This window comes from Herpailurus yagouaroundi, unplaced genomic scaffold (assembly GCF_014898765.1).
Source record: "Herpailurus yagouaroundi ecotype Mexico unplaced genomic scaffold, PumYag 181, whole genome shotgun sequence".
Classification (NCBI taxonomy): Eukaryota; Metazoa; Chordata; class Mammalia; order Carnivora; family Felidae; genus Herpailurus; species Herpailurus yagouaroundi.
Window position 1 is genome coordinate 5,997,461 of NW_024412412.1, and position 25,315 is coordinate 6,022,775.

At 46.2% G+C, this 25,315-nt stretch overlaps 1 protein-coding gene across 4 annotated transcripts in view; it reads left to right on the top strand.

The window, feature by feature from the left end:
• Positions 1-24,174, top strand: part of MCPH1 (microcephalin 1) — a 272,003-nt gene extending 247,829 nt beyond the window's left edge. For all 4 annotated transcript variants that reach the window (XM_040489805.1, XM_040489804.1, XM_040489806.1 and 1 more), the window contains 2 exons: positions 9,891-10,128; positions 23,789-24,174. In XM_040489805.1, coding sequence (XP_040345739.1) covers positions 9,891-10,128; positions 23,789-23,844 — 294 coding nt within the window. In that variant the 3' untranslated portion in view covers positions 23,845-24,174. The remainder of the gene's footprint in view (positions 1-9,890; positions 10,129-23,788) is intronic.
• Positions 24,175-25,315: the final 1,141 nt, after the last annotated feature.

Consider the following 25,315-nt stretch of genomic DNA (forward strand, 5'->3'; position numbering starts at 1 on the left):
CGCGAGCCTGCTCCTTGACACCCTGCCCACAGCTTGCTGTTCCAGCACCACAGGAGTCCCTCCCAGTGCTCCCTCTACAGGGTCCATTCGAGCTTAGCTACAGGTCACCTCCGCCCGGTCCCCCAGCCGGCCTGTCCTCTGCCCTCTCTTCGTCTGTGCATTTCCACCCCTTCCTCCTTCGGGGGTCGTACTGCTCTGTGGAACTTCCTCCCAGAGTGCCCACCCTCCCCGGTCTCTGCCCCTTTTGTTGGCCTTGTCGATTCCTCCCCTCCGCCCCCGGGGAGGGAAGTCAGCCTGGGTTCCCTAGCTGGAGTAGAAGCTGCCCTGAAATCAGACTCCCAACACAGTGCTGCACAGTGCCAGGCACTGCTCTAGGTGCCAGGCATGTGTCATTGAACAAAACGAAGATGCCTGCCCATAGATTCTAGCATGAGAAACGGAATGAATTGTACATTATGTCAGGAGCCGATAAAATGGTGGCAAGAGAAAAAGTAGAATAAAGGCGTTGGGATTTCGTGTAGGGCAGGTGGGGCAGGCCTCATGGAAATGGTGACAGCTGAGTAAAGACTTGCATGTGGCGAGAGGATTAGCCATGTGGACACTTGAAGGAGGAACATCGCAGGCAGAAGGGAAAGTCGGTGCAAAGGCCCTGAGGCACGAGTATTCTGGTGTGTTCAGGAACAGCAGACGGGCCTGGCGGGAACCGGAGTGAGCTAGGAGTGTGCTAAGAGGCAAGTGGGAAGAAGCGTCATGCCGCCTCGTTCAGGGGCTTCCGCTCTTCTGCATGAAACCAGCACCAGCACTCTGAGCAGAGAAGAGACGTGATCTGACTTAGTTTTTTTACGTTCTCTCTGCCCAGAAGAGTCTGTAAGGGGCACAGATTCAGATGTAGGATGCCGGTTGAGAGGCGTTACCCCTGGAAAGAGGTGGGTGAGCTGGGCTTGGACTGGAGCACAGTGCATTTGGGGGGTGGCCCTCTCGGCATGTGGTTTGGGCCCCGGCGTCTGGGAGGAGGGAGCAGCCGGAAGCTGAGCTGGAGACGGCTGCAGGTGGAGGCCCAGGTGAGGGGAGAAGGCTGGGTCGGGTGTCAGGGGTCTGTCAGACATCCAGGTGGGAGGCTGAGAGAGCACCTGGCCTGGGATTCTGGAAGGAGGGCTGAGCTGGAGACCATGCGGGCGGGCGTCGTGGGCTCACCGAGGCTGTGTAAGGCCCGGACGCTGGCCGAGGTCACCCGCAGGAAGGGGCGCCGTGCCGAGTCGCGTGTCGCTGGAGCATTACGAGGTCAGGAAGAAGGGCAAGAGGTCCACGGCAGTGGCAACCCGGGGCGGGAGGGAGTTAGGGAAGGCGGGTCCTGGCAGCCAAGCACAGAGGGTGATGGGGTAGAGGGAGGGGCCGTGTGCCCAGCATCCTGCTCGTCCTGCGAGAGGACTCAGCCCTGCGAGGTCTTGGTGGGAGGTGCGTGGACGACAGGGAGGAGGGGCAGGAGAGGCAGGCAGGGGCTGCCTTTTCACGTTGTGCTGGGAAGGGACACAGGAAGCAGGGGTGTCTGGAAGGCGTGGGAAGCACGGGAGGTGTGGAGGAGGAACAACCACACACTGTGCGCCATTGTGCGTGCAGCTTGTGGCTCTCCTCCGCACGGAGGAGGGGACCACCAGTGAGGGGGGGACGCATGGCTTCAGAGGGACGGGCCGTCCGCAGTAACACGTGCAGCTGCGCCTCGGGGAACTGGCACAGGGTCCCTTCCGGATGTGACCGTCCTCAGTGACGGGAGGCCGCAAGGAGGGTGACCCGCTGGAGCCCCGAGCAGGGCGAGAGCCGTCCGTCCAGGGCAGTGGGGTGGGCAGGGTGTAGAGTGCCGGGGAAGGGACTGCATGAGGGGCTGCGCGTGGGGGCAGCCGGGGCTGGCCCCCTGCAGCCCCAGCCCTTCCTGCCATTCGGCAGGTGGACCAGGGTGCCTAATGGGTGAAGGGGTCGGGGGGCCGTGGGCTGTAAGCTTTGGAGGGGAGAGGGCATCCCAGGGAGGAGACTTGGGTTCCAGGGGTGAAGAAAAGCCCCTCAGGAAGGAGGGGTCCAGGGACTTGAGAGGACGGGTGTTCCAAGGACCACTCAAGTGAGGGACAGTGAGCTGGGACAGCCACCAGGCAGCGAGAGGAAAGGCATTAGCGGGGAGGTTGATGGGCCAGGCTACCTGAGCAGGAAAGACTCGAAGCTGGGGGCCAGTTAGGGACGGAGAAGCTGGTTTGGAAACCCCAGAGAGGGTCAAGGACAGGTTTTCACTGCAAATCGAGGGGTTTGTGCAGAATTTCAGGAGTCACTAGGTCGTCTCGTTTGAAGACCTCGTCTTCTTAACGGTTGTGACATTTGCCCAAATCCCATCACAATTAAACAACACAACACTTTTTAATTTCCCAGGACCATAGACATTGTTTTCTGTCTCCAGTGCCAGTGACGACCAGTTCATTTTACCTCTCATGTGTTCAAGCCATTCAACATGGTCAGGTGTGGGCATTGACATTTTTAGACGGTGAAACGTCTCGTTGTATTTTGTGTTTCCAGTTGCCTTAGGGCCTACCTCTTCTGAAATGGTTGGCGCTAGGATCTGTTTTTCCGAGGCGGCTCCTGGGGACTTCACCCCCAGGTGACTTCACCCCCAGGTGACTTACCGGGAGCCGCCTCATGTTCCTGGGGCTCCTCTGTCCCTCCCTCCCTCCCAGCGCCCCACAGAGGGAGACCGACGGGCGTCCTGACCCAGCCCCTTCTGCGCCCGTGTCTCGTCTGCCTGCCTTCCTGAGGAAAGCCCTCGGGGTGTGGCAGGCCTGCTTTGTGGGTCCATCCGATGTCGTGAGGGCAGGGCCAGCAAACCCACGTGGCCGTAGGTCCAAGGCCCGAATGCTCCGTCAGCTTTATGGACGATGGAAGTTATTCTCATCTCCTCCGACACCTGTTTGTGTCTCCCAGTTGGTGTTGAACCGGGAGAAGAGAGAGGTAGCATTTATTGAAAGCCTCAAAACCCCAGTGGCGAAGCTTTCCTACAAGCACCGTGCCTGGCTCTCTGACTGACTCTGGCGCTAGCCTGCCCCCGTTATAATAGGAAGCGTCCAACACAACAGGATTCCTGTTGAATTTGCCTTCTTGCTCCGTCCTGAATACACTTGCCCCTCCACTCGTCTTGTCCTGCCCTGCTTCATTTCTTGCTGGATTTACTGCAGCTCTTCCCTTTGCGTCTCCCTTTTGCTGATTTCCACGTCTCCTTACTGTGTGCAGCGTGGTCTAACACGTGGATTTTGTGGCTCCCCATTAACTAGACAGTCTACTACTGTATAATCGTGACTGGTCTGGCCTCTGCTTAGGCAGCCTCCTCACCTTGGAACAGATCTAGATGCTTCTAGAAAGTAAGTTTTTGGAGGCCCCTGGGTGGCTCAGTCGGTTCAGCATCCCAGCGTTGGCTCAGGTCATGATCTCACGGTTCATGAGCCCATGTTGGGCTCTGTGCTGACAGCTCAGAGCCTGGAGCCTACTTGGGATTCTATGTGTATGTGTCTCTCTCAAAAATAAACATTAAAAAAAAAATTTTTTTTTTAAGTTTTTCTTATTGTGGTCACCTGCCAACCCCCTCGTCCCTCACATGTTATCCTCAGTGATCCTGAACTATTTGTTCAAGCATGCATGATCTTTTGGACACTGCTGACCTGAAGCAACCCCACCATGTGTTTTTCTGCAAGCAAACATCTTTGTACTCATTCTCCAAGCCAGAAGCTACCACTGTGAGGTCAAGTCAGGCTCTCGCTCCATGACATGACATGCTGTGTTGTAGTTGTTAATACTGTACTTTCTAGAAAGTCCTGGAGAAGCAAACACTGTGTCCTTGCATTTTCATGTCTATAGAACTTAGCCTGAGCCTCAGATGAAGCGACAGACGGAGATGTGGGTTCAGCACCTCCACCCCAGGCTGCTTGGTGATGGGCAGTGGTAAGAGGATTTTGTATCTCAAAGTGCAGGAAAGCTTTGCCAGGGTCTCTGATGTTGGATGTTGTCTCTCAAGCCTCGGTTTCCTTGTCTGTAGAGTGTGAGCCAGGGTCACTGTGATCTCCCAGACCCTTCCCACTGCTGACGTTCTCTGCCTTTGTGCTGTATCGCCCATCACCCACGAGTTCCACAGTTGAACACTGGCTCGTTGTTTGGTTCTGCCCCCTCTGGCGTTGGTACCGAAGTATGAGGACAAACAGACACGGGGCTTCAGTGCCCTTCCCAGTCTGGCTGCCATGCCTGACAGAACACTTTGATGGGCTCAGCCTCTCACAGGGGACCGTGAGAAGGGATGGGGGCACCTGGGTGGCGCAGTTGGTTAAGCGTCTGACTCTGGGTTTTGGCTCGGGTCCCGATCTCGTGGTTTGTGAGATCCAGCCCCATGTCGGGCTCTGTGCTGACAGTGTGGTGCCTGCTTGGGATTCTCTCTCCTCTCTCTCTCACAATAAAGTGTCCTTGAAAGACAAATGGGATATAGGCAAATGTAGGGCTGGAAAAGTTTATTTTTTATATTTCTATTTTCTCTTTGACATGTTGTCGTAGCATACAGTTCTGTGCTTGCCCACCTATAGATTTGGATATCCGCCCTAAGCACGGGGCATTGAAACACATTACGGAATTATACAGCCTACACAGCCAACTAAAACTACAACCCACCATGCATCATAAGACCCCTCCTATATATTATTGTTGCTAAAATGTAAGAAAGTGCAAGAGGTATGGTGTTACTTCATTTGTTGTACACCGTGTGGGACTAGGGATCTTATCCCTCTTTTACCTGTGAGGAACAGAGACTGTGAAGTCATGCAAAAGGCCAGGCCTTTGGGGCCTATTCCAACCTGATGCCACCACGTCCTGGGCATCATCAGGCAAACCAAAAACAAACCAACCTCCCTGAGCTTCTGGTTCTTCCAACGCAGAACCAGAGAATTTTGCTGTGAGAATTTCCTAATGATGGACTTGTGCCTCTTCTGTGCGTGGCTTGTGAGTACCTATGGAAACTGTCAGTGATTCAGAATAATCATCCAGGTGAGCTCTACCTGGAGAGAGAAGCAGATTGACTAATTGAAATCTGACACCCATGTCTGGAGTCAGTGAGCCGTCAACACCCTCCCAGCCGTGCGGTAGATCACTGGGGGTCATGGAAGCTGGAAGCACTGGGGCACAGGCATTGCTCAGCTCTGTCAACAGTAGGGTCTGCCTTGTAAATAGAGTGCAAGGTTCCGAGCCAAGATCTGTTAAATCCGTACAGCTTTTTTTGGTGACGACACAAATGCAAAGGCAACCTTTTACAAAGCACAGTTCATACCTTTTTTGTTTCACTGACTTAAGACCCTTCCCTTGTAGTCCCTCATCCTTTACAACCCAGAGTTCAAATGAAGAGCCTGTGGCAGAAAAAGTTTTCTGTCTTCTGTCAGCCCTCTCCTTGTCTTTTTACCCACACACGCACGCAACGTAAATGTTCATTTATGTAATGATTTTATGACTCCATGGGGAAAGTGGGAGCTCTTCTGAAATCCACCCTGAATTCAAATGCACCCTGACTACTGACCCGTCCTGTTTTATCGTGGAGGCTAATTAAGCCTAGAGGAGTCCGCTAATCCCCTTTCCTTCGATGATTTTTCAACAGATACCCTGGGCTTTGTAGAGAGAATTGAGTGCTTCATTGGAAAACTGCACTTTTTTAGACTGTGGTCACTTTTCCGGCTCTCTGATCGTGGCCCACACCGCCCCTAGCCTTTCCCAGCTCTGTGAGGCGGAATGACCGGCTGGTGGTGCAAATGAATCTTGTCTGTGGGCAGGAGCTAAATCCTGTCTGGCGGAGGGAACGCCTCACCCCCATGGAAGAGCCAGTTTTTTGCATCAGTTGCCGGTCCTTCCCCATATACCCAATCTATGGATGTGTCAGTTCTCCTTGGAACCATTACAGCATCGGAGTTAGATAAAATGAACCAGTAAGAGGGTTACGATTCTCCAAAAAAAATGAACAGCTTTTAGCAGGAAACTCCTAGGTCAATGTAGACAGACCTGGTTCTCTCTGAGGGTTTCTCTGAGTTAAGAACAGAAACGGCTCACCACAGTCAGCCCTGCAGTGAGCTCCCCTTTGGCACCCACACCACCCCGACCCGTTTCTACAGTTGACAGCATCTGTCGCACACATTTGTTGAAAAGTGTGAAATGGAACGAGAATTTAGAACAAATTGCCGAGAAGGGCTATTGCAAAGGGGCTTGAGAAGGTAAGGATAATGCACAGCACGTTAACTGTGAAATGTGTGCGTTTGAGGCTTTTCTCCTCAACCGTGAACTAAGAGAAAGCCTTTCGGGGTAAGGTGGCGCGGTCGGAGGGCGTCCTCGGGCACCTGCGGCATGCTCCGCTGCCCTCTTCGCCTTCTGTGCTGCTAGTAACCTTTTAATTCTCAGCTGGTTTTCAAGAATGTACCCGTGGGGACAAAACTGTGCTTTGGGCCAGAGAGTCGAGTTGACTAGCCCTGGTCAGAATTCTTAAGGCAACAGCACATACAGCAGTAAACCAGTTTTACTGTCGTGCCTTCAGAGACAGAGCGTGGTCTCCAGGATAAGGCTGCCCAGGAACTTGTGTCTACAGACTCTCGGGGACAATAGCCAGGGCAGTCTGTCCTCGGGGACTACTGGGGAAGGATCACATTCTGGAGACCTTCCGCTTCGAGAATGAGTGTAGCTGAAAGCTCCGTAACAAGGAGAATCCCGTGTCCTATCATATTTATAATATAAATAAGACTTGCCAATCACCGTTTCTATGGCAATGAACTCCTGTCCATGCGTGTCCTTATATACATCGAGGAGTGTATTCCTAGGATAAATTCCCAAATTAATTTTTAATTTTAAGTAACCTAAATCTTGATTAAGCTTTCCCAGAAATTATTTTACTTAGGATTAGAAAGTCAGCATGCACATAGCCTCAATTATTTTGAGGAAAGAATAAGATCTTTGTAATTCTTTGCCTCCTTTAATTTCAAGCTGAATAAATAAATAAAAGGAAGTATTTTCATATGTTGACTTTTGTATTACGTGCTTTACACTGAGGTCAGGGACTATGTCTTAATCCTCTCTGCTCCCCCAGCATCTTGCACGTGCCTGGTAGGGAGTAAGCACTCAACAAACGTGGGAGGGGAAGGAAGAACCAAAGCAATCAGGTACTCAAGTCACATTCTAACCATGTGAAAGGTTTACACGTGTCCTTTTCTATTGGGTTTAGTATGGGTTTGATTTACTGCTTATCCATATACCGAGATACAGACTTGATCTTGCTTTGTTGTTGTTGTTAAGAAAAATCATCTCCTGGGGCACCTGGGTGGCTCAGTTGGTTAGGCATCCGACTTCTGCTCGGGTCACGTTCTCACCGTTCGTGGTTCGAGCCCTGCATCGGGCTCTGTGCTGACAGCTCGGAGCCTGGAGCCTTCTTCGGATTCTGTGTCTCCCTCTCTCTCACTCTCTCTCTCTCTCAAAAATAAACATTTAAAAAAAAAGAAGAAAAAAGAAAAATCATCTCCTGAATGTTTTTGTGTGTGAACATTGTACAGAGGTTAGAAAAACACATAGCAAACACTTAACAGGGGTTACCTCTGGTAGGTGGCAGGGGCCTGAGGACCAGCATCTGGATGCTTTGTGCTTCTGGAAACACAAATTAACAAAAGAGGAATGTGAGGAAGTGAAAAAAATTTTCCCTGACACAGAAAGAGGGAGGGGGGGCAGGGAAAAAGGATAATTCCGGGTTTGGTCAATCCAGTGACTTAGAAACATGATCCAGGATCCAGGCCTTCCCACTCAGTTATTTTCAGCATGTTTTATGGCCTCAGGTGGCTTCAATAATTCCAGATATCCTATTATCACTATGACAGAGTCCAGCCAATAAGAGAGGTATTTTTGCTTATGCATTGATTTATATCAGTGAAGAAAGACTGCCCTCAGCAGACTTCTTCTCAGATCCCATTGGCCATGATCAAGTCTAGTCCATGCTAGACCCAATCCTTTGAAAGGGAGATGAGATCACCATGATTTGCCTGGACCAATCCTGAGTCCTACCTTGGTCTGGGAGGGGCGCCTGTCTTGAACACATGGCCCTGCACAGATTAGCACCCCCCAAAGAGATCATGCCCTACCACTGAGGAGGACGGGAGAAGGATGAATTTGATTAACAGACAGCAGTATGGAGAATTCGTTCTACTTTATGCCCTTCTTTATCATTTCAATTACCAACTACTTTTATAATTAGTTTTTTTAATGATTATGTCAAGCCTTAGTAAGATTATTTCTTGATCTGCAGTTACAATGCAACACGGTCCAGTGACTCACCAAGTTCGGGGATTGTGGCTTGTTTCTTGCAGCTTGACTCACCATTTAGCCAAAGCTTGACGAGCTTCCGCCTAAATGTCTTCGTCTGCAAAATTAAATGAAACCCTTTCTACCCCCTATCTCACAGGGAAGCTGGAAATTACTAAAAGCATTAAACAAAGTCATCACACATTGTGGGGATCCTGCACCACGTACCCAATCAGATGAAAGGAGTTATATGTCAGGTCTTACACTGCATAATTCAAAACTGGTGATGAGTAAAGAGAATTGATTCCACGGCCATATTTAAGTGTACTGGGCTGATTGTGTTACTGTTGGGGCAACGTTTTTCATCAAGAAATTTCTTTTCTTAGTATGAAAAGCTAGTGGAAGAAGGTCAGTGATGGAGACTGAGGAAGGGGTCCTCTGCTACCCTCCCACCTCCAGAGCCGGCCCCTCTCCGGGCTCAGGGGCCAGCCTCCAGCCACTGACTGGCAGGCATTTCCCTCCACACTGCCCCACGCAGGTTATGTCCCCCTGAGATGCTCCCCTCTATCCCTGTTCCCACATAGCTCCACTCCAAATCCTTAATTTCGCTGAGCCCACGTATCTGAAATGTTCAGTTCTGTCCTCGGGGAAATCGGCTGATTAAAATACTCAAAATGTGGATGACAGTTCACCCTCAACATCTCCCACAGGGTAGCTACACTTAAAAAGAAGTCTTTATTAATCTGTCATTAGTGAAATGTCTGTTTAGAGTAAGCAGGCCTTCCACTGTCCCTTGGGTCAGCCAGCCGACCACAACTTTATCAGGACCAAAAGGAGAACAATTTAACATCGCTGTTTCTGCAAATGTTTCCCACTGTCTCCGATACTGCTCATCACCATTTCCACAATGACTCAGTGAAATAAGCCTCTAGATGCTTCCCACCCCACCCCCCGCAGCGTCATGTGTTGGGGATTAGCTCTGTCTGGGACCTCCACTCCCTGTTGCCTCCTTCCCCCTTTGCCGGCACTGCAGGGCCGGGTGCAGGGCGCCCAGGAGGTCCTGGTGAGAGTCACGTGCTGCAGGAGCCCCGAGGCACCTTGCGCTAGCCGGTGCTGGTCCAGGGCAGCCGGGCTTGCCTTCTAGAGGCTCCTGCTTTCCCTTCCACACCCTCCCAAAGAACGTGAATAGCATTTACAGGATGCAGGTGCTGTTCTCAGCACTCAACAGTTGATTCCTTTTCAAGCTTTTGGTTTACGATTTGTAGTAATTCAAAACCTAAAAATTTTTTTTTGGGGGGGGGGGGGGAGGAGGGCTATAAATTTGTTTACAGTTTTGCTTGCAAGCTGCTTCAGCAAATGTCAATTTTATCTGCTCGTTATCTGTCACTATCATTAAATGTCATTACCTCCCCGGGATCCTCGGAATTCAGAATTCAGCTGAGAGTGCGCAACTTTACATTCAGTCTTTTCTTCTCCCGAGAAAGGAAGGGAACTTTGCAGCTGAGCTGCCCTACACGATGACATGATTCAGTGCCTTGGTAATCTTCCCTGTCTCTGCCCAACAGCTCTGCCGCCTGGAGCGCCACTTATCTGCGGGACAGTACCAGGGAACCCTGTTTGCCGACCAGCCTGTGATGTTCATCACCCCGGCCAGCAACCCCCCCAGAACCAAGCTATGGGAACTGGTGGTCCTCTGTGGGGGTCAGATCACGAGAATCCCACGCCAGGCCGGCATCTTCATCGGACCCTCCCAAGGAAGGAGGAGGGCGACCGTCAAGTATCTGTCAGAAACATGGATCTTAGGTAGGGATCGGCTCACGGGCATGGCGGGGCGGGTGCTTCTGAGCGCAGTAGCTGTTGGGGTCTGTGGTCCCAGGCACACAAATGGGCTTTTCTGGGGGGAGCCCGATGCCCACGCCCCCCTTCCCTGTAGCCGTGGGGCTTTTGGATGGACGTCTCAGCATCCAAGCATCTGCCTGATTTCACAGAATCCGCTAATGACTGTCGGTCTCAAGCCAATCCAGACACTCTCCTTTTTACTGTCGGCCAAAGTAGACTTCACCAGGACAGAGAGTCACCTGACTCACCTCACTAGCAAGTGTGAAAAAGGCCCAGCCTGCCCACAGCTACCCCACACCTTAAGGCCTGTCCACCCTCAGCTCAGATGGCCGCCGCTCCCCGGGCCCTGGTCTTGCTCTGCTCCCAGAGCGGTGGGCCAGCACCGGGCTGCCAGGACCCGCTCCCCCCCCGGCCCCCCCCCCCCCCCCAGAGCATCACCCGCTTCTCCTGACACTCGTTTGTTCACCCGCTCAAAGAGCGGTGCAAAAGGAGCTATAGTTTTTATTTCAAAACCTAAGACAGGAAGCCAATGTGCACGTCTGGCTGTGTAGCATTCACAGTGCTGGACACGTAACTCCATTCGGAAGGGGAAGAGGTGCAGAGAAGCTCTCTTTCCAGGAGGCTGACGGTGTGGTGACGGGCGGGCTGTGTCTGGTACCCTGGCTCTGGGGGATGGGGGGCAGTGTCCAGGAGAAGTAGGCCAAGCAGGAGTGGGAGGCGGGCTCCACCGGCAGCAAGGGGTCGGCGCAGGGGAGGCCGGGACAGGCAGCGCTCGTGCGCTGATGGAGCTGGAGGTGCTGGGGTGCTCGGGGCCCCGCTCTGGGGATAAACCTTCTTGCTCTGGGTTTGATGAACGTACAGGCTTGCTGGGGCTCTCAGAGCAGGTCCCACAGACGGGGACACTAGAACAACAGGGATTTCGTCTCTCGCAGCCGGGGGGCGGAAGTCAGAGTTGGTTTCTCCTGAAACCTTTCCTTCTTCAGCCCTCACTGGTCCAATTCAGTGTCAGCACCTTGAGGCGGGATCCTCACCTGGCTTCTTGAGACCTGAGAAGTGCATTCTGTCCCCTGTCTTCCTCCTGCTTCCTCCTGTTTGCCCCCCTCGTCTCTAAATTCCCAACTCCTGGCTTTCCTCACCCCTTCCCAGAGAGCATCCTTTAACAGATAAGTAGATACTGTGTCCACGTTTTATTCATAGATCACTACAGATATTTATGAATATCTTTTAAATGATTGATGGTCATCCTTTGATATATTTTGAAAGTATGGCAATCAAGAGTAATTTTTTTTTTTTTTTTTACTATCTGATGCAGAGTAATTTATCCTTTGCCTGGAAACTTATTTCAGGAAAAAAAAAAATCTATGATTTTAACTACAGTCCAAGAGCCAAGAGGCTGTTGACTCTTTTCTAAATGCCAAGAATATAACCTTCAAAACATCCTATGTTCTGAAACAGAGGTTCTTGTTTTGCTGTTTTTAGAAAAGTGCGTGTGTCAGAATGACACCAACTGGAAACCAGAATTTTGCTTTTTAGACAGCTGTCTCGTTCAGCTAACGGAACTGTGCACACGATGGCTATCAACAGTCCATATCAACAACTAATCTTTTCAGCGTCGGCTCTGTACCGTGTGTACAGGGCCGGCGTCTGGGTCTGCATGATTAGTATTTCCAGGCTGGGGAGCTCTGTCGCCCCTTCCTGTTGCCTCGTGCACGGTCCAGCCGCCTGCTAGTTCCTCCGGTTGTTTGGCCCCTCGGCCCCTCTGCGCGTGGGTTTTTAGTAGGCAGAGGTCTACCTGCTTGACCCCAGCGCTTAACCTTCACAAGGCCCTGTGGAATTCTCCGAGATTCAGAGCTGGAGCTGGGGGCCCAAGCCTCTTTCCTCTCCCATAATTCATGTCCTGTTTCTGATTTGTCATTGATTACACCATCTGCGTGTGCCCTTGGCAACTTCCGGGTATTGTGCGTTCTGGAATCCTTGGCTCTCGGCAGCGTGGTGAAATCCTCACCCGTAAGGTGAGTCCCCCTGACTCTGGCCACTGCCCCGGTCTGCACCCGGTCCTCTGTGGTGAGGTGGGTATTAGAATGTGTATTTTTCAAATATTTATGAGTTTATGTTCTTCTCTTTTTTGAGTTGAGTTACGGTAGCTCCAGCTTTGTGCACATAAAGGAGATTTCATTTGCACATCTCTACACGCGTGCACAGACCCACAAGCAACATGGTCCTGAGTAGTGCATTGCGTTTCACGTCGGGGTCCTGCCACTGGCTTGTGCTCTGACCGGAGGCAAATCACCTCTGCTCTCCGGACCTAATTTACTTCATCTGTTAAACAGACTAATAACCTCTGCCCTGCTTACTTCCCTCGATGGGCGAAGGAGATCGCACAAGAGAGTTGCAGGGTATCCTCATGCGTGCTGGGCATTGTCCCGTGTCATTGGGTGACAGTATCCACTGACACAGCAACGTTATTCTCAAAACATTGTGCAATTAAAATCCCTTTTAAATTAAAATTAAACCCATGTTGAGGCACCGAGCTGAAAGTTATTTTGTGAGACATGATGAAAACCAATACTCTAAATTTGTTCCAACTAGAAGATCCGCTGCCATGTAAGGTGGAGTCCCTGAGGCCAAAGAGTAGTTTGAATTGGGTAGTTCTTAAAGTCTGAAAAAAAATTCTTAAAAAAAAAAAAAAAAAGTAGCTTGTTGCGTCCACTTTCAGATTTACAGTTTGCTTTCCAAAATAAAGATCCTAAGGTTTTGTCTTTTAGGACCTTTATGTTTATTCCTATGTTTTGTGGCATCTTTGTTTATGCAGTCACAATAAAATCACAAGGGATGGACAGATTATCATCATTATCTTTTTTTAAGCCACTAGAAACCCCTGAGAAGTTTGGTTTGTTTTGTTGTTTCTTTGATAGAAGGAAAGATGGACATCACCAAAAAAAAGTCTCTTTGCCTAAGACCTCCAACATCCTAGGACTGGATTCCTGCAGATAAGCCTTCTTATCCCTTCACTGTCTGATCCAACATTTCTATTTAAAAACAAACAAAAGTGTCAAATGATGATTCCAGTATAAGACTTTCTCCTGACGTCTAGCTTGTTCTTTGGAGGCGGCTGCTCAGCGGTGACCACGGAGCATTCAGCCAGCTTACCCTCCTGGCTGCTGGCATAGAACGGTGTGAACTTATGAGCTCTCCAAACAGGGCTCCCCATGTCTTACTCATTTGCTCCGTGGAGAGTCTCACACACGCTGAGTTGCCTTATAACGAGGCTGTTTGAACGGCCATGATTATGTTCCCAATTCATTCCCCAGAGTCCATTTTCCCTGAAACAGCAGTATACTTAGGCCAAGATTCTCGATGAATCATTCCACCAGAAGGAGAAATGGGGATTTTTGAGAGAGAAAATACTTGTGGGCACTTGAATATGTATGAAAATAAACAGGAAAACAAAAACCAAATTCCCGGCACGAGGAAACAAAATGTTACCTTTACCTGATGTTGGAATGGAAGCATTTTCCAGTAATTTTCTTTCCCCCAGCACACCCATAGAGTAGAATTCCCATTTTACATGTCAAGAAACGAAGACGCGAAAGTCCCAAGTAACTTGGCTGGCGTCTTAAGTGAGGCCTTCGGCAGGGGTTGGGAGCCCTGAGACCCCAGTACATTCATCACTAGTCTGCGAATTTTTGTGCTGTAATCATTTCTTTTCACTCTCTTCATCCCCAGTTGGTGTTATCACTTAAGGCTGGTTTGGCCTTTCTCAGAAGACATATTTCCAGTCTCGGGCGCCCTTTTATTGTCTGGGCTATGTTCAAGTGATAAGACATACATTTTTATGCTATTGTGGGAACACAGTGTACTATGCTCAACAGCGGTGCCGGAGGGGGAAAAAAAAATTAGCCTCAGCATGATTTCCTTATAACTTATAAAAAGCATTTGATTTGAATGTCTCCGCATGTCATTGTTTTCAGGAAAAAGATCTCTGATAGCATGTGGGCCTTTGCAGGCTAGCGTAGATCATGGTTTCCCCAGATGGCTGACCACAGAACTAGGCCCAGGAAAATGCGTGCTCTTAAACATGGCATTTGGTTAAACGGAGGCCACTCGGGAGGCTCAGCCCTTAGGGTGCGTGATTAAACAGATAATATCAGGAGTCTTCAGGTCCCTGGTAGTCCACATTTTTACTGCATAGATAAGGAACCAGTCAGATGGAGGTGAAGCCATTTGCTGAGGATGGAAAGAAGAAGAAGAGAAAGGAAAGACCCGGGGGCCGGTCTGTCCCCAGCCTGCCCCCTCCTCAGAACATGACCTGATACCACGCTCATACCTTGGCTTCCACCCCCAGGAGTTCAGCAACCATGCAGAAAGTGGCAGTACACTTTTAAGACACAATCTCAGACAATAAGACACGTTATTTTTGTTTTGAGCTGTTCTCAAATGGATGACATCGACCAGGCTAGAAATAAATGAGAACTAAAACTGAAACTGATTTGTGGAATTTTATAATTTCAACATCTTGTGTGTATAAGCTTTTAAGAAATATATAGCTTTTTTTAAAGTGTGTGTGTGTATGTATATATATATTATATATATTATATATATATGTGTGTGTATATATATATAATATATATATAATGACTTTTTTTTAATTAATTGCAAGCTGCTGAAAGAGTACGTGTTAGCCTTGGAAAGATATGGGAAGAGTGTGCTCAGAAAGTGTATTTCCCTTTAATTGCATTCATTGGTCAACTAGTGGTCCTAGATGGTTATCTTTGAAATTTCCTAACCTGTCTCACTTGGCTCCCCTTTCTGAAATTTATGCCAGCTGACCTCCAGTCACTGGATGTGAGCATCAACAGTGATAGAAAAGTAAAAAAAAAAAAAAAAAAAAAAAACATTTTAAAGACAGGCAGACAAACTGGAAAATCAAAGACCCTTCTCTGCACCTTACTAGCCAAGGCACAGTTTTTAAGCCTCACTTAGGAACAAAAAAAACAAAGTAGAACATGACAATCAGCTACATATTCAACTGGGAACAGGAAATAGTGTGACCACAGCAACATTTTATATCCATCACCAGAAATGCAGTCATCAGTGTGGGGAATCCAGACGGCCACTTACATGCCAGCACTAAGCATTTTGGTTTCGATAGGTTCGCAAGACTGTCTTATGTACAGATTCGCAGAACCCTCTGCAAGTGCTGCCATGTTAACTCCTGCGACTGGGCCAGGAGGGTAAAGCCATAAAAGAAACTTCAAAGCTCAGCCCCCTAATGGGATGTTGCCAGTAGTTCTGACTGTCTTTGCATATTGGCCTAGTAAATTAACACTGGAGCACGTGGAACTTGGAACTACTGTTCCTTCATTGTTGCTGCTGTTAACCAATTAATATTGAGCATCATGGAACCTAAAGTGGTAGACCTTTTTTTATGGACTGAATGGTGTCCCCCAAAATGTTGAAGTCCCAACCCCAGGACCTTAGAATGGGACTGTGTTTGGATATGGGGCCTCTAAAGAGGTATTTAAGGTTAAATAACATCCTAAGGGTGGAGCCCTGACCCAGCAGGACTGGTATCCTTGGAAGAAGAAGAGAGACCCCAGGGGTACACCTACACAGAGGGAAAGCCATGCGAGGACAGAGAAAAGAGCTATTCCACGAGTCAAGGAGAGAGGCCTCAGGAGAAACCAGACCTGCTGGTACCTTGATCCTGGACTTCTGGCCTCCAGAGCTGTGAGATAATACGTTTCTGTTGTTTACACGGCTGGAAATGAATTCTGGGATCATGGTAGAAATCTGTTTCTTTTCTCCATGAGGAAACAGAGAGATCTGAGTTTCTCCACCAGAACCACACGGTGAGTTAAAGATCCAGCGTTCCTAGTCACCCTCTTCTCAGTTCAGAGGCTTCCTTTGTGAAAAGATCTTAATTCTGCTCTTGGTAAGCAGAACCTCTCTTCATTTGTGCAACCACTAACAGTAGGGATTCTCAAACTGTTTGTGCTACAGAAACTGATTGTGACTGAAGGGTCCAACCTCCAAGTAAAATAACAAGAAGCTGTTCCCCATTTTTCAGGAAGAGAAAAAAATACTTCGATTAAATCATCTCATTTTTTTATTCAATTTTTATTAAATTTTGATGCTTGGGGATGAATGAATATATAGCAACAAGAATGTAGGAGGAAATGAATAATAAAACCATATCAGATATTAATAAAACCAAAGCAAAAAAGTAAGTTTTTTGAGAGAGAAAAAAGAATTCTTGGCGGGAAGAAAGTCAAAAGTCAAAATCCTAGCAGTGTTGTGAAAGAAAGGAAGAGAAAAGGATCCAGCGAACAACTCTACAAACGAAACTGGGGCGGCTGCTACTACAGATACTGTAAGGATATTTCAAAATCATGAGAGCTTGCTGAATAAATTTATATCAACAAATTTGAAAATAGGGAAGATGGATAATTTCTAGAAAATATTACCAGGATTGACTCAAGAAGTAGAAAATCTGAATAATTTCAACCATTTAAAAAACTGAATAAGGGGCACCTGGGTGTGGTTCAGTTGGTTGAACGTCCAACTCTTGATTTCATCTCAGGTCATGAGTTTACAGTTCATGAGATCAAGCCCCACGCTGGGCTCCTGCTTGTGTGCACACCTTCTCAGAGTAAGTAAACATTTTTTAAAAATTAGAGAAGTGAATAATCAAAAGTGTGCTTCTCACCACCCATCAAAAGAGACACCTGCACAGAGTGATGTCAGCAAAATGGCAGACCAAGAAGATCCAAGCTCCCATCTTCCCCACAAAAACACCAATACAAAATAAAACAAAACACCCAAAACAGAACCGACTTTGAACACATTCTGTAGAAGCACTGGAAAACAATGAAACGTTTACAGCAACCAGGTGAAAGCCCAAACAAGCAAAGCCATGTTCATGGCATTAGGGAGGTTTTATGGCTCCTTACTCATGCCCCACAGTCTTGGTTTCCTTTCCTCAGATGTAGACCCTATTTGTTCCAGTCTGCTTGGGAGATCCCTGAAAGACTGACTTGCTCACTTAGTCTCAGTGACTTGGAACATGTGCAGGAAGAAAGGTGCACACTGCTTTAAAAAGCTACAAGGTAGGCAACAAATGTAAAAATAGCTTTAAAAAAATACTTCCATGCATCAAGGGACACAGTCAACCACACAAAAATACAACCTATGAAATGGGAGAAAATGTTTGCAAAAATAGAGATGAATATTTAAAAAATATGAAGAAATTCTACAGTTCAACAACAATAAAAAAAACGAATTGAAAAAATGGTCCAAGTACTTGACTAGACACTGCTCCAGAGAAGATATACAAATGGCCAAGAAGCACATGAAAAGATGTTCATCATCACTAATCAGATTAGGAAATGCAGATCACAATCACAATGAGGTGCTACTGGATACCCATTACAATGACTACCATCAAAACAAAACAAAACAAAACAAAACAAAACAAAACAGCAAGTATTGTTGACGGCGTGGAGATATTGGAACCTTGTGCACTGTTGGTGGGAATGTAAAATGGTGCAGCCACTGTGGGAGACAGTATGGTCAGTCCTTAAAAAATTAAATGAAATTATCATGCGATCTAGCAATTTCATTTTTGGCTATATACCCATATTATTCACAATAGCCATAATGTGTCTTACCCAAGTGTCCATTAATGGATGAATGGATAAACAAAATGTGGTCTATATATACAATAGAATATTATTCACCCATAAAAAGGAAGACTGTTGTGATACATATGTCTGCTCTTACTCTTTCATTTCAACAGAGATCTAGAGTTCCTAATCAAAGGGATAAGATGAGACACACAAAGGAAATACAAAGAAAATATAAGAATTGTGAAGGAAGAGACAAGTCCTCTTCTTTGCATATGATACATTTGTTTACATAGAAAAATCTGGGAGAATCGAGAAACAATTATAACTGATTCAGCAACCTTGGTCTTTATAAGGTCCACTTAGTAAAATCATTAGCATTCCTATGCCCAGTAGTAAATAAATATAAAACAGAATACAAAAACTAGCGACTTCAAGGCTAGCCCTGTAATGTCATTTTACTCACATTTCTTGGGTGGGAAGCAAAAGTTGTTATACTAAGAATAAACTATTAGACTATCTTGTCTATGACCCAGCCCACATCCTTGGTATAGTCTGGGAAAGAAAGTATCCCATATGTGAACATCTCCAGCCTAACATCAGAACAGAAAAAAATGTTGAGAACTGCTCCATTCTTTTAGACCAGGCTATTTCCTTCCAGTATACCATATGTCAAGTCATTCACTCAGTTTATATTTGTTGAGCACCGATCATGCACTAAACATATTCTAGGCACTACTAGAATAGGAGTTGACAAGGCAGATACAATACTTGCCCCTATGGGACTTATATTCTATTTTTTTAATAGTTATTTATTTATTTTGAGAGAGAGAACAAGACCATGAGTGGGTGAGGGGCAGAGAGAGAGAGAGGGAGAGAGAGAATCCCAAGCAGGCTCTACTGTCAGCACAGAGCCTGATGTGGGGCTTGATCTCACAACCATGAGATCATGACCGGAGCTGAAATGAAGAGTTGGATGCTTAACCAACTGAGCCACCCAGGCACCCTGGGACCTATATTCTAATGAAGATAATTTTTTTTTAAGTCCTGTTGGTGATCAATGCTATGAAGAAAACAGGGTATGAGTATTTATAGTGAAAGTGAGGTTGGCCCTGGCGGAAGGGCTGTATTTGAGGTAAGACCCCAACGATGAACAGAAGGGTGGACCCGTGTAGATCTAAAGCACTGGCCTTTCAGACCAAAGGAACAGCTAGGATCAAGGTAGACAAGGAGGAGAGGCATTAAGTATGGAGTGTCTGATTGGAAATGATGCTGGAGCAGTAGCCAGAGGCTGGACCACTCAAGGCCCTCATAGACCATGGTGAGAAGTTTAGTTTTTTTGTTCTAAAAATAAATGGAAGTTACCATAGGATTTTAAGTAGGGGAATACATATCTTTAAATAGAAGCAGAGAGAGCAGTTACAGGCTCTTGCAGTGGTTTGGGTGATAAATGGTGGTGGTTACATTTAGGATGATATCACTGAAGGTGGTGAGAAGCTGCCAGGTTTTAAATAAAAATTCTAGAGCCAGTTGGCCTTGCTGATAGATTGCACGTGATATATTAGGAAAGAGGAGTCAAAGATGACTTCTAGACTGGAATTTGAGCATCTGAGAGAATGCTGAGGTTTCGAGAGATCAGGATCCTTGAGGAAGTACTGAAGGAAAAGTGGTTTATTCAGCATCCAAAAGAGGAGCTGGCAAGACTACCATCAAAAGAGGGGAGGAAGTCTTGTTCATTGTGGTTCCAGAGAGAAGTGAGATCAACCGATGAAAATTACACAGTGGGCAGCTGTGGGCTCATTAGGAGAAAGGATTTTAGGGTCATCTGTAACCTGCTCATCCCTACTGCTAAGAGCACCTTCAGTGTCAAAACCCTGTCCTGAGTGTTCCCGGAAGCTGAGTGACCCTCATTCTATTAAGGAGGAGAGCTGATTCCTTGATTGAGTGAATGTCTGGCCACATGGCCACTCATGCTTCAGCCCTGGAATAGTCAGCTGATTGTGATAAGCTAAGATAAAGCTCCCAACAGCATTCTGAGGGTTCTAGCACTCTCTGTGCACAGTACCATTAACCACATTTGGCTGTTGGCCATTAGAGTTTTAGTTCAAGAAAGTGGCTTGCCCACCACCACACTATAAAAAAATAGCTAGCAGCATGTTCCTTCACTATCCTAATCATCAGACCACACAGAAGAAAGGCCAGTAAACTTTAACTCGTGCATAAACCTGTGCCAAGACCTGCTAAAAAACCTTGTTAAAATACAAACACAACGTCTTTTTTTTTTTTTTTCAGTGCAAATTTAATGGGAGGTGCTCATGTACCATCTGTCTCTTTCCGCTGGGCAGACTGGCATTACTCTAACATCTGTACCATTGGTTACATTATACGGGGTGTTTGAGGGCTATTTGTATGATGTGACATTGGAAGTAGGGGAGTGACTATCTTTAGATGACAAACGAACTTGGGTAGAAGTCATTTTTCATGTGTGTGTTTACATTTGGAAACTTGGAAACATGAGGGGCTCCCTGGACAAGGATGTCCTGGCTGCCAGCCATCACTCAGCAGTCAGATGCTTTTCCGTTCTGAATCCCTGCTTTGCTTACCATACGCATAAGCTCAACACTGCATGTACCTCAAGTACCATTTCTCGAAAGTCCATGGGTTAATTGAGCCTACCACACCAAGCGTGAGGGGCCAGCCACAGACTTTGTTGTGAGGTTACACTTAGGGTTCTATTTTATCTAAATTTAAAACTTCTTCTCTAGTCAACCTTTTTCTCCACCACAATGAATGAATGGATGCATGGATATGTGGGGTGACGCTCGATTTCACAGTCAAAGAACTGGAATAGAGACAGACATAGGGTCCCCAGATCTTACAACCCTTCCTTATACTACAGTAAAGCTGGAAGAGTGTTTTTTAGATTTTTTAGACATAGTTAAATAGAAATAAATGTGTATAAACCTGTGTATTGCTTGAGGGTTCTTCTATAAATGGAGGGTTACATATTGTTCCTTGAGTTTTTATTGGACTCTCTCTAGGAGAGCCTTCCATTTTACACACGTACAGCTACTTCTTTCTAACCATTGGAGACGTGCAGTTAAGCCACGCACTCCTTATTATTGGACGTTTGGGGTGATTTCCACCGTTTCTGCCATTGTACGCTTTATGTGTGTGTTCTAACTGGGAGAGTTTGAATTCAGTTTTAAGAGATTATTTTGAGCTGTAATTATCCCCGCCGAATCCCAGGCATGCATGTTCGTGTAGAGCAGATTCATAGCAGTGACATCACTGTGCCCCCGCTTACGTGTACTTGTAAGTTTGGGTACCCACGGCTGTGCCACTTTATACTTTTACAGCATATGGACGTCTCCATTTCCTCCACATCTTCACCAGTACTGGACGTTACCCATATTTTTTATATTTGGTGATCTGATAAATTAAACAAATAGGTGTCATTACTCAATTTGTCGTCCCCTAATTACTCAATTACTAATGAGTATGAATAGAGAGGGAGCTATATTTCATGGGTCACCTATCCTTATCACTGGCTATTTTTCCTTTTCACGCTGTTCTACAGAATATGTGTATAACATGGACCCTCGCCTTGTGGTCTAAGTGTAAAATTCTTTCAATCTGTCTCATTTTTAATTTTGTTTATTGATTGTTGTGGGTTACAAATGTTTTAATATTTAATTATCATTCTTCATGGATTCAAATGCCGTATTTCCTGAGGCACCTGAATTTGGGTTTCACTTTGGAAGGTCATCTCTACCCCCTGAGCTCCAGAACCTGTCTCTTATCTCTGTTAATGCTTCCATCATTTTTTTAAATGTTTACAGTGTTAATTCATCTGTAACCTATTTATTGTGTGATGTGAAGGGATCATACCATCTATGTAGTACCTTGTCCCCTCTGCACTGATTTGGAATGCCCTGTGACTCACCTGTTAAAATTCCTATATGTGCGTGGACATGTTTCCAGACTTTCCCATTGGTCTATTTATCTGTTGTGTGCTAATTACATACTGTTTTACTATTGTAATTTTATAATGTGTTTCGGTATCTAGCATGTCAAATTGTCTCTCATTATTCATTTTTTTCAAAATTGTCTTCTTATGTATTTTTTCTTTGGTATAAATGTCAGAATACGTATGCCACTTTTTTTTAAAAGAAATATGTGGCATTTTTTTTCATTAAATTCTATTTTAGATTAATTTTAAAAATCACCACCCTTTTTGTAATGTTTTCTGGCTTTGGAAAATGACATCCTGTCAGAAATCTAAGTGTAAAAATTGAATCTACAGGGTTTTACAACCTGGAAAAAAATATGACTGATACGCTTTAAAACTGGGTACAAAGAAAGGCTTTCTACCTGTGGTTCAAAGTCCAACTGCAGTAAAAGATTTACATGATCTGAATGCAAAAACAAAACACTTTTTTGCATCAGGAAAGTCAAAAGGCGAATAACAGAGAAAATATGTACAACACATCCACGAATAAAGGTCTGATATTAAAATACTGCTTCACTGGGTTGTGGAGAGAAGTGGTTTTACTGAGTACTAATAAGAATTGTTATTATTCTGCTGGATATATTAATTTTAATGATATATAATGTATATTATACATGTGACAAATCGTAGTGCTTCTCCCCGCTGAAAGCTGACCAGTTCAGACCTCTTGTGTGGAAATGCGTTTGCACTGGGCAAATGACGACTAACTTCTGGGACACGATCTAGAACTCCAGCTAAGATGCGCCCCTTTTTCTTCCATCTTTTCCCCCTATTCATAGAACGTTTAAACCTATGTTTTGACTTTCCGTCTGCTATCGTTCATCATCGTGATGTCTTAAGGTCCTTCAGTATCATTTCTCTCTCCCTGTGGATAATAGTTGTAATCAATAAGTGAACTGTAGGGGCACCTGGGTGGCTCAGTCGGTTAAGCATTCGACTTTGGCTCAGGCCATGATCCCAGGGTCATGTCAGGCTACTCACTGAGTATGGAGTCTGCTTGGGATTCCCTCACTCTCTCTCTCTGTCCCTCCCCTACTCTCTCGCTCAAGAAATAAAAATAAATTATAAAAACCACATTAACTGTAATTTAATTTGTAATTCAACCAGTGCTGCCAACCCATTGGATTCCTCTATCGTCCTCATAGAAGTAGGGCCTAGAGCAGTATAGTCTCCTGCTGGCCTGTTCTTCTGCATCTATAGCTTATCCTGGACCAGGTGACTTCTTGTGATTTTCATAAAATAATAGGCTTTCAAGCTGACAGGACTAGTCCAGCTTCTTCAACTTACATATGAAGACCTGCGTTTTACAAACTGTGCGTACTACCTTTGTATACTAGCGAGGTAGACGGGCTGTGGATTGGTAGATACACAGCCTAGAATGTGTAGTTAGTACCGTAACTAAAACTAATATATTTATATATAAATTGCCTTGTGCCGGAGAGTATTTTCTATAGCTAATGGAGATTACAATCCTGGTCTCTCCCGCCATGGACTGGCAAACTTGCCACCCGGCTAATAGAACGTTCTGCCATGATGGGAACACCCTATATATGCTGTATCTGCAGGATAGGTGCCTGTCGAGGACTTAAAATGTGGCTAGTATGACTGATGAACTGAATTTTTTAAATTCAATTTTCATTTTATTTTAAAGTTTATTTTGAGAGAGAGTGTGTATGGGAGGAACAAAGAGAGAGAACCCCAAGCAAGATCTGCACCATCAGCACAGAGCCCGACGTGGGGCTTGAACTCACGAAGCGTGAGATCATGACGTGAGCCGAAACCAAGGGTTGAAGCCTTAGACGACTGAGCCACCCAGGCGCCCCTTTATTTTAAATAGTCACATGTGCTATATGGGCATGTGGACACATAGACAACACGGCTCTAAACCGCCTAAGACTTTAAAATATGACTTTGCATATATATAAGATTATTATTTTACCGTGTGGTTGGCCATTATAAATGCTAAACTGCTTTTCTCTTTCTCTAGATTCCATCACTCAGCACCAGGTCTGTGCCTCTGAAAACTACCTGTTGCTTCAGTGATGGAGCCATCAGTCAGCACATGGCTACCGCCACCGGCTCGCAACGTTGTCTTTGGACATTCAAATGAGCAAACCCTGACGAGAAGGAAAGGACACAACACGATGCCTTTTGACACCATCACCTATTTGCCTTGTGTGCCTTGTGGTTTTTACATAAAGAAGCTCCTTTGTGTGACTTTCTGATGACTGAATGTGTTTTAAAGCAGCACTGCCAGCCTATAGGGGCCTTTTCTGTATAATGCCAATCTTAGTATTGTGATAACGATCATGATTAAAAGCTCACAGAACCTTGGTCATTAAAGCACCCATAGTGGTAAAGAAAGACTGGGAATTAAATTGTTTGATTAGTGAGATCCAACAATCCCCAAAGTTTCTTGGTTGGACTCTAACATCTTTATTGGCATACCATACACTAACTATGAAGGATGTTGATCACTTTATTAGATTTTTTTTTTTAATTTTTTTTTCAACGTTTTTTATTTATTTTTGGGACAGAGAGAGACAGAGCATGAACGGGGGAGGGGCAGAGAGAGAGGGAGACACAGAATCGGAAACAGGCTCCAGGCTCCGAGCCATCAGCCCAGAGCCCGACGCGGGGCTTGAACTCACGGACCGCGAGATCGTGACCTGGCTGAAGTCGGACGCTTAACCGACTGCGCCACCCAGGCGCCCCTTAGATTTTTGTCAAAGTAATGAATGAAGACAGGTGTAGGAGCTTTGCAATAATTAATGCCACCAGAGGATCTCCAATTCTCCAAGTTAGTGTTTGGTGAGGACAGCATTACCAACAAGAGATCGTGGCCTTTACTGGCTGCCACAATGCTCGGCTTTCCTTAGAGGAAGTCGGCAGTGGCACTGAATCATTACACGTGGACCCGTCACCTTCCATAGTAGACAAGTGCTACATCCCAACAAGGCTGAAGGTGCCACTAAGACTCCCTCCTGACCCTGTTCCCTCCCCATGCTATCTCTTCCTCATCTCACGGCTTATTCCTACGTTACCAAATTTCCAGCCCCTCAGTGGAACAACTTCTAGAATAAACCTTCAAGGAAGATGATAGAAATGCGCAGGGAAATAACGAAGGGTTTTCTCTTAATTTTGATATAATATATGCCCCAAATAATCCCCTCATATTACTCATGCCCCAACAACAGTCGTTCCTCGGTACAACTCCACTCCTTCCACGTTATAAACCTTGTTTCACTATATCTACGGGAGTGCTGGGCTTGGCTACTTTGAACCTCAGGTACTTTGGCAGAGCTCTCACAACACCAAAAATTCCTGAAGAGGCTGACAAAAACCATGCTGACGCTTGCTGTGGATCATCCCCTACCACTATAGGCCACCGACAACCACCCATCCCCAGTGTCAAGTCCTGATTCCCAATGCTGGTCTGCCAGTGGTCAGCCAAGATTCTCTTTCTACACAGCAACATTTTATGAGGGTACTGATTTGTGTCAGGAATTACACT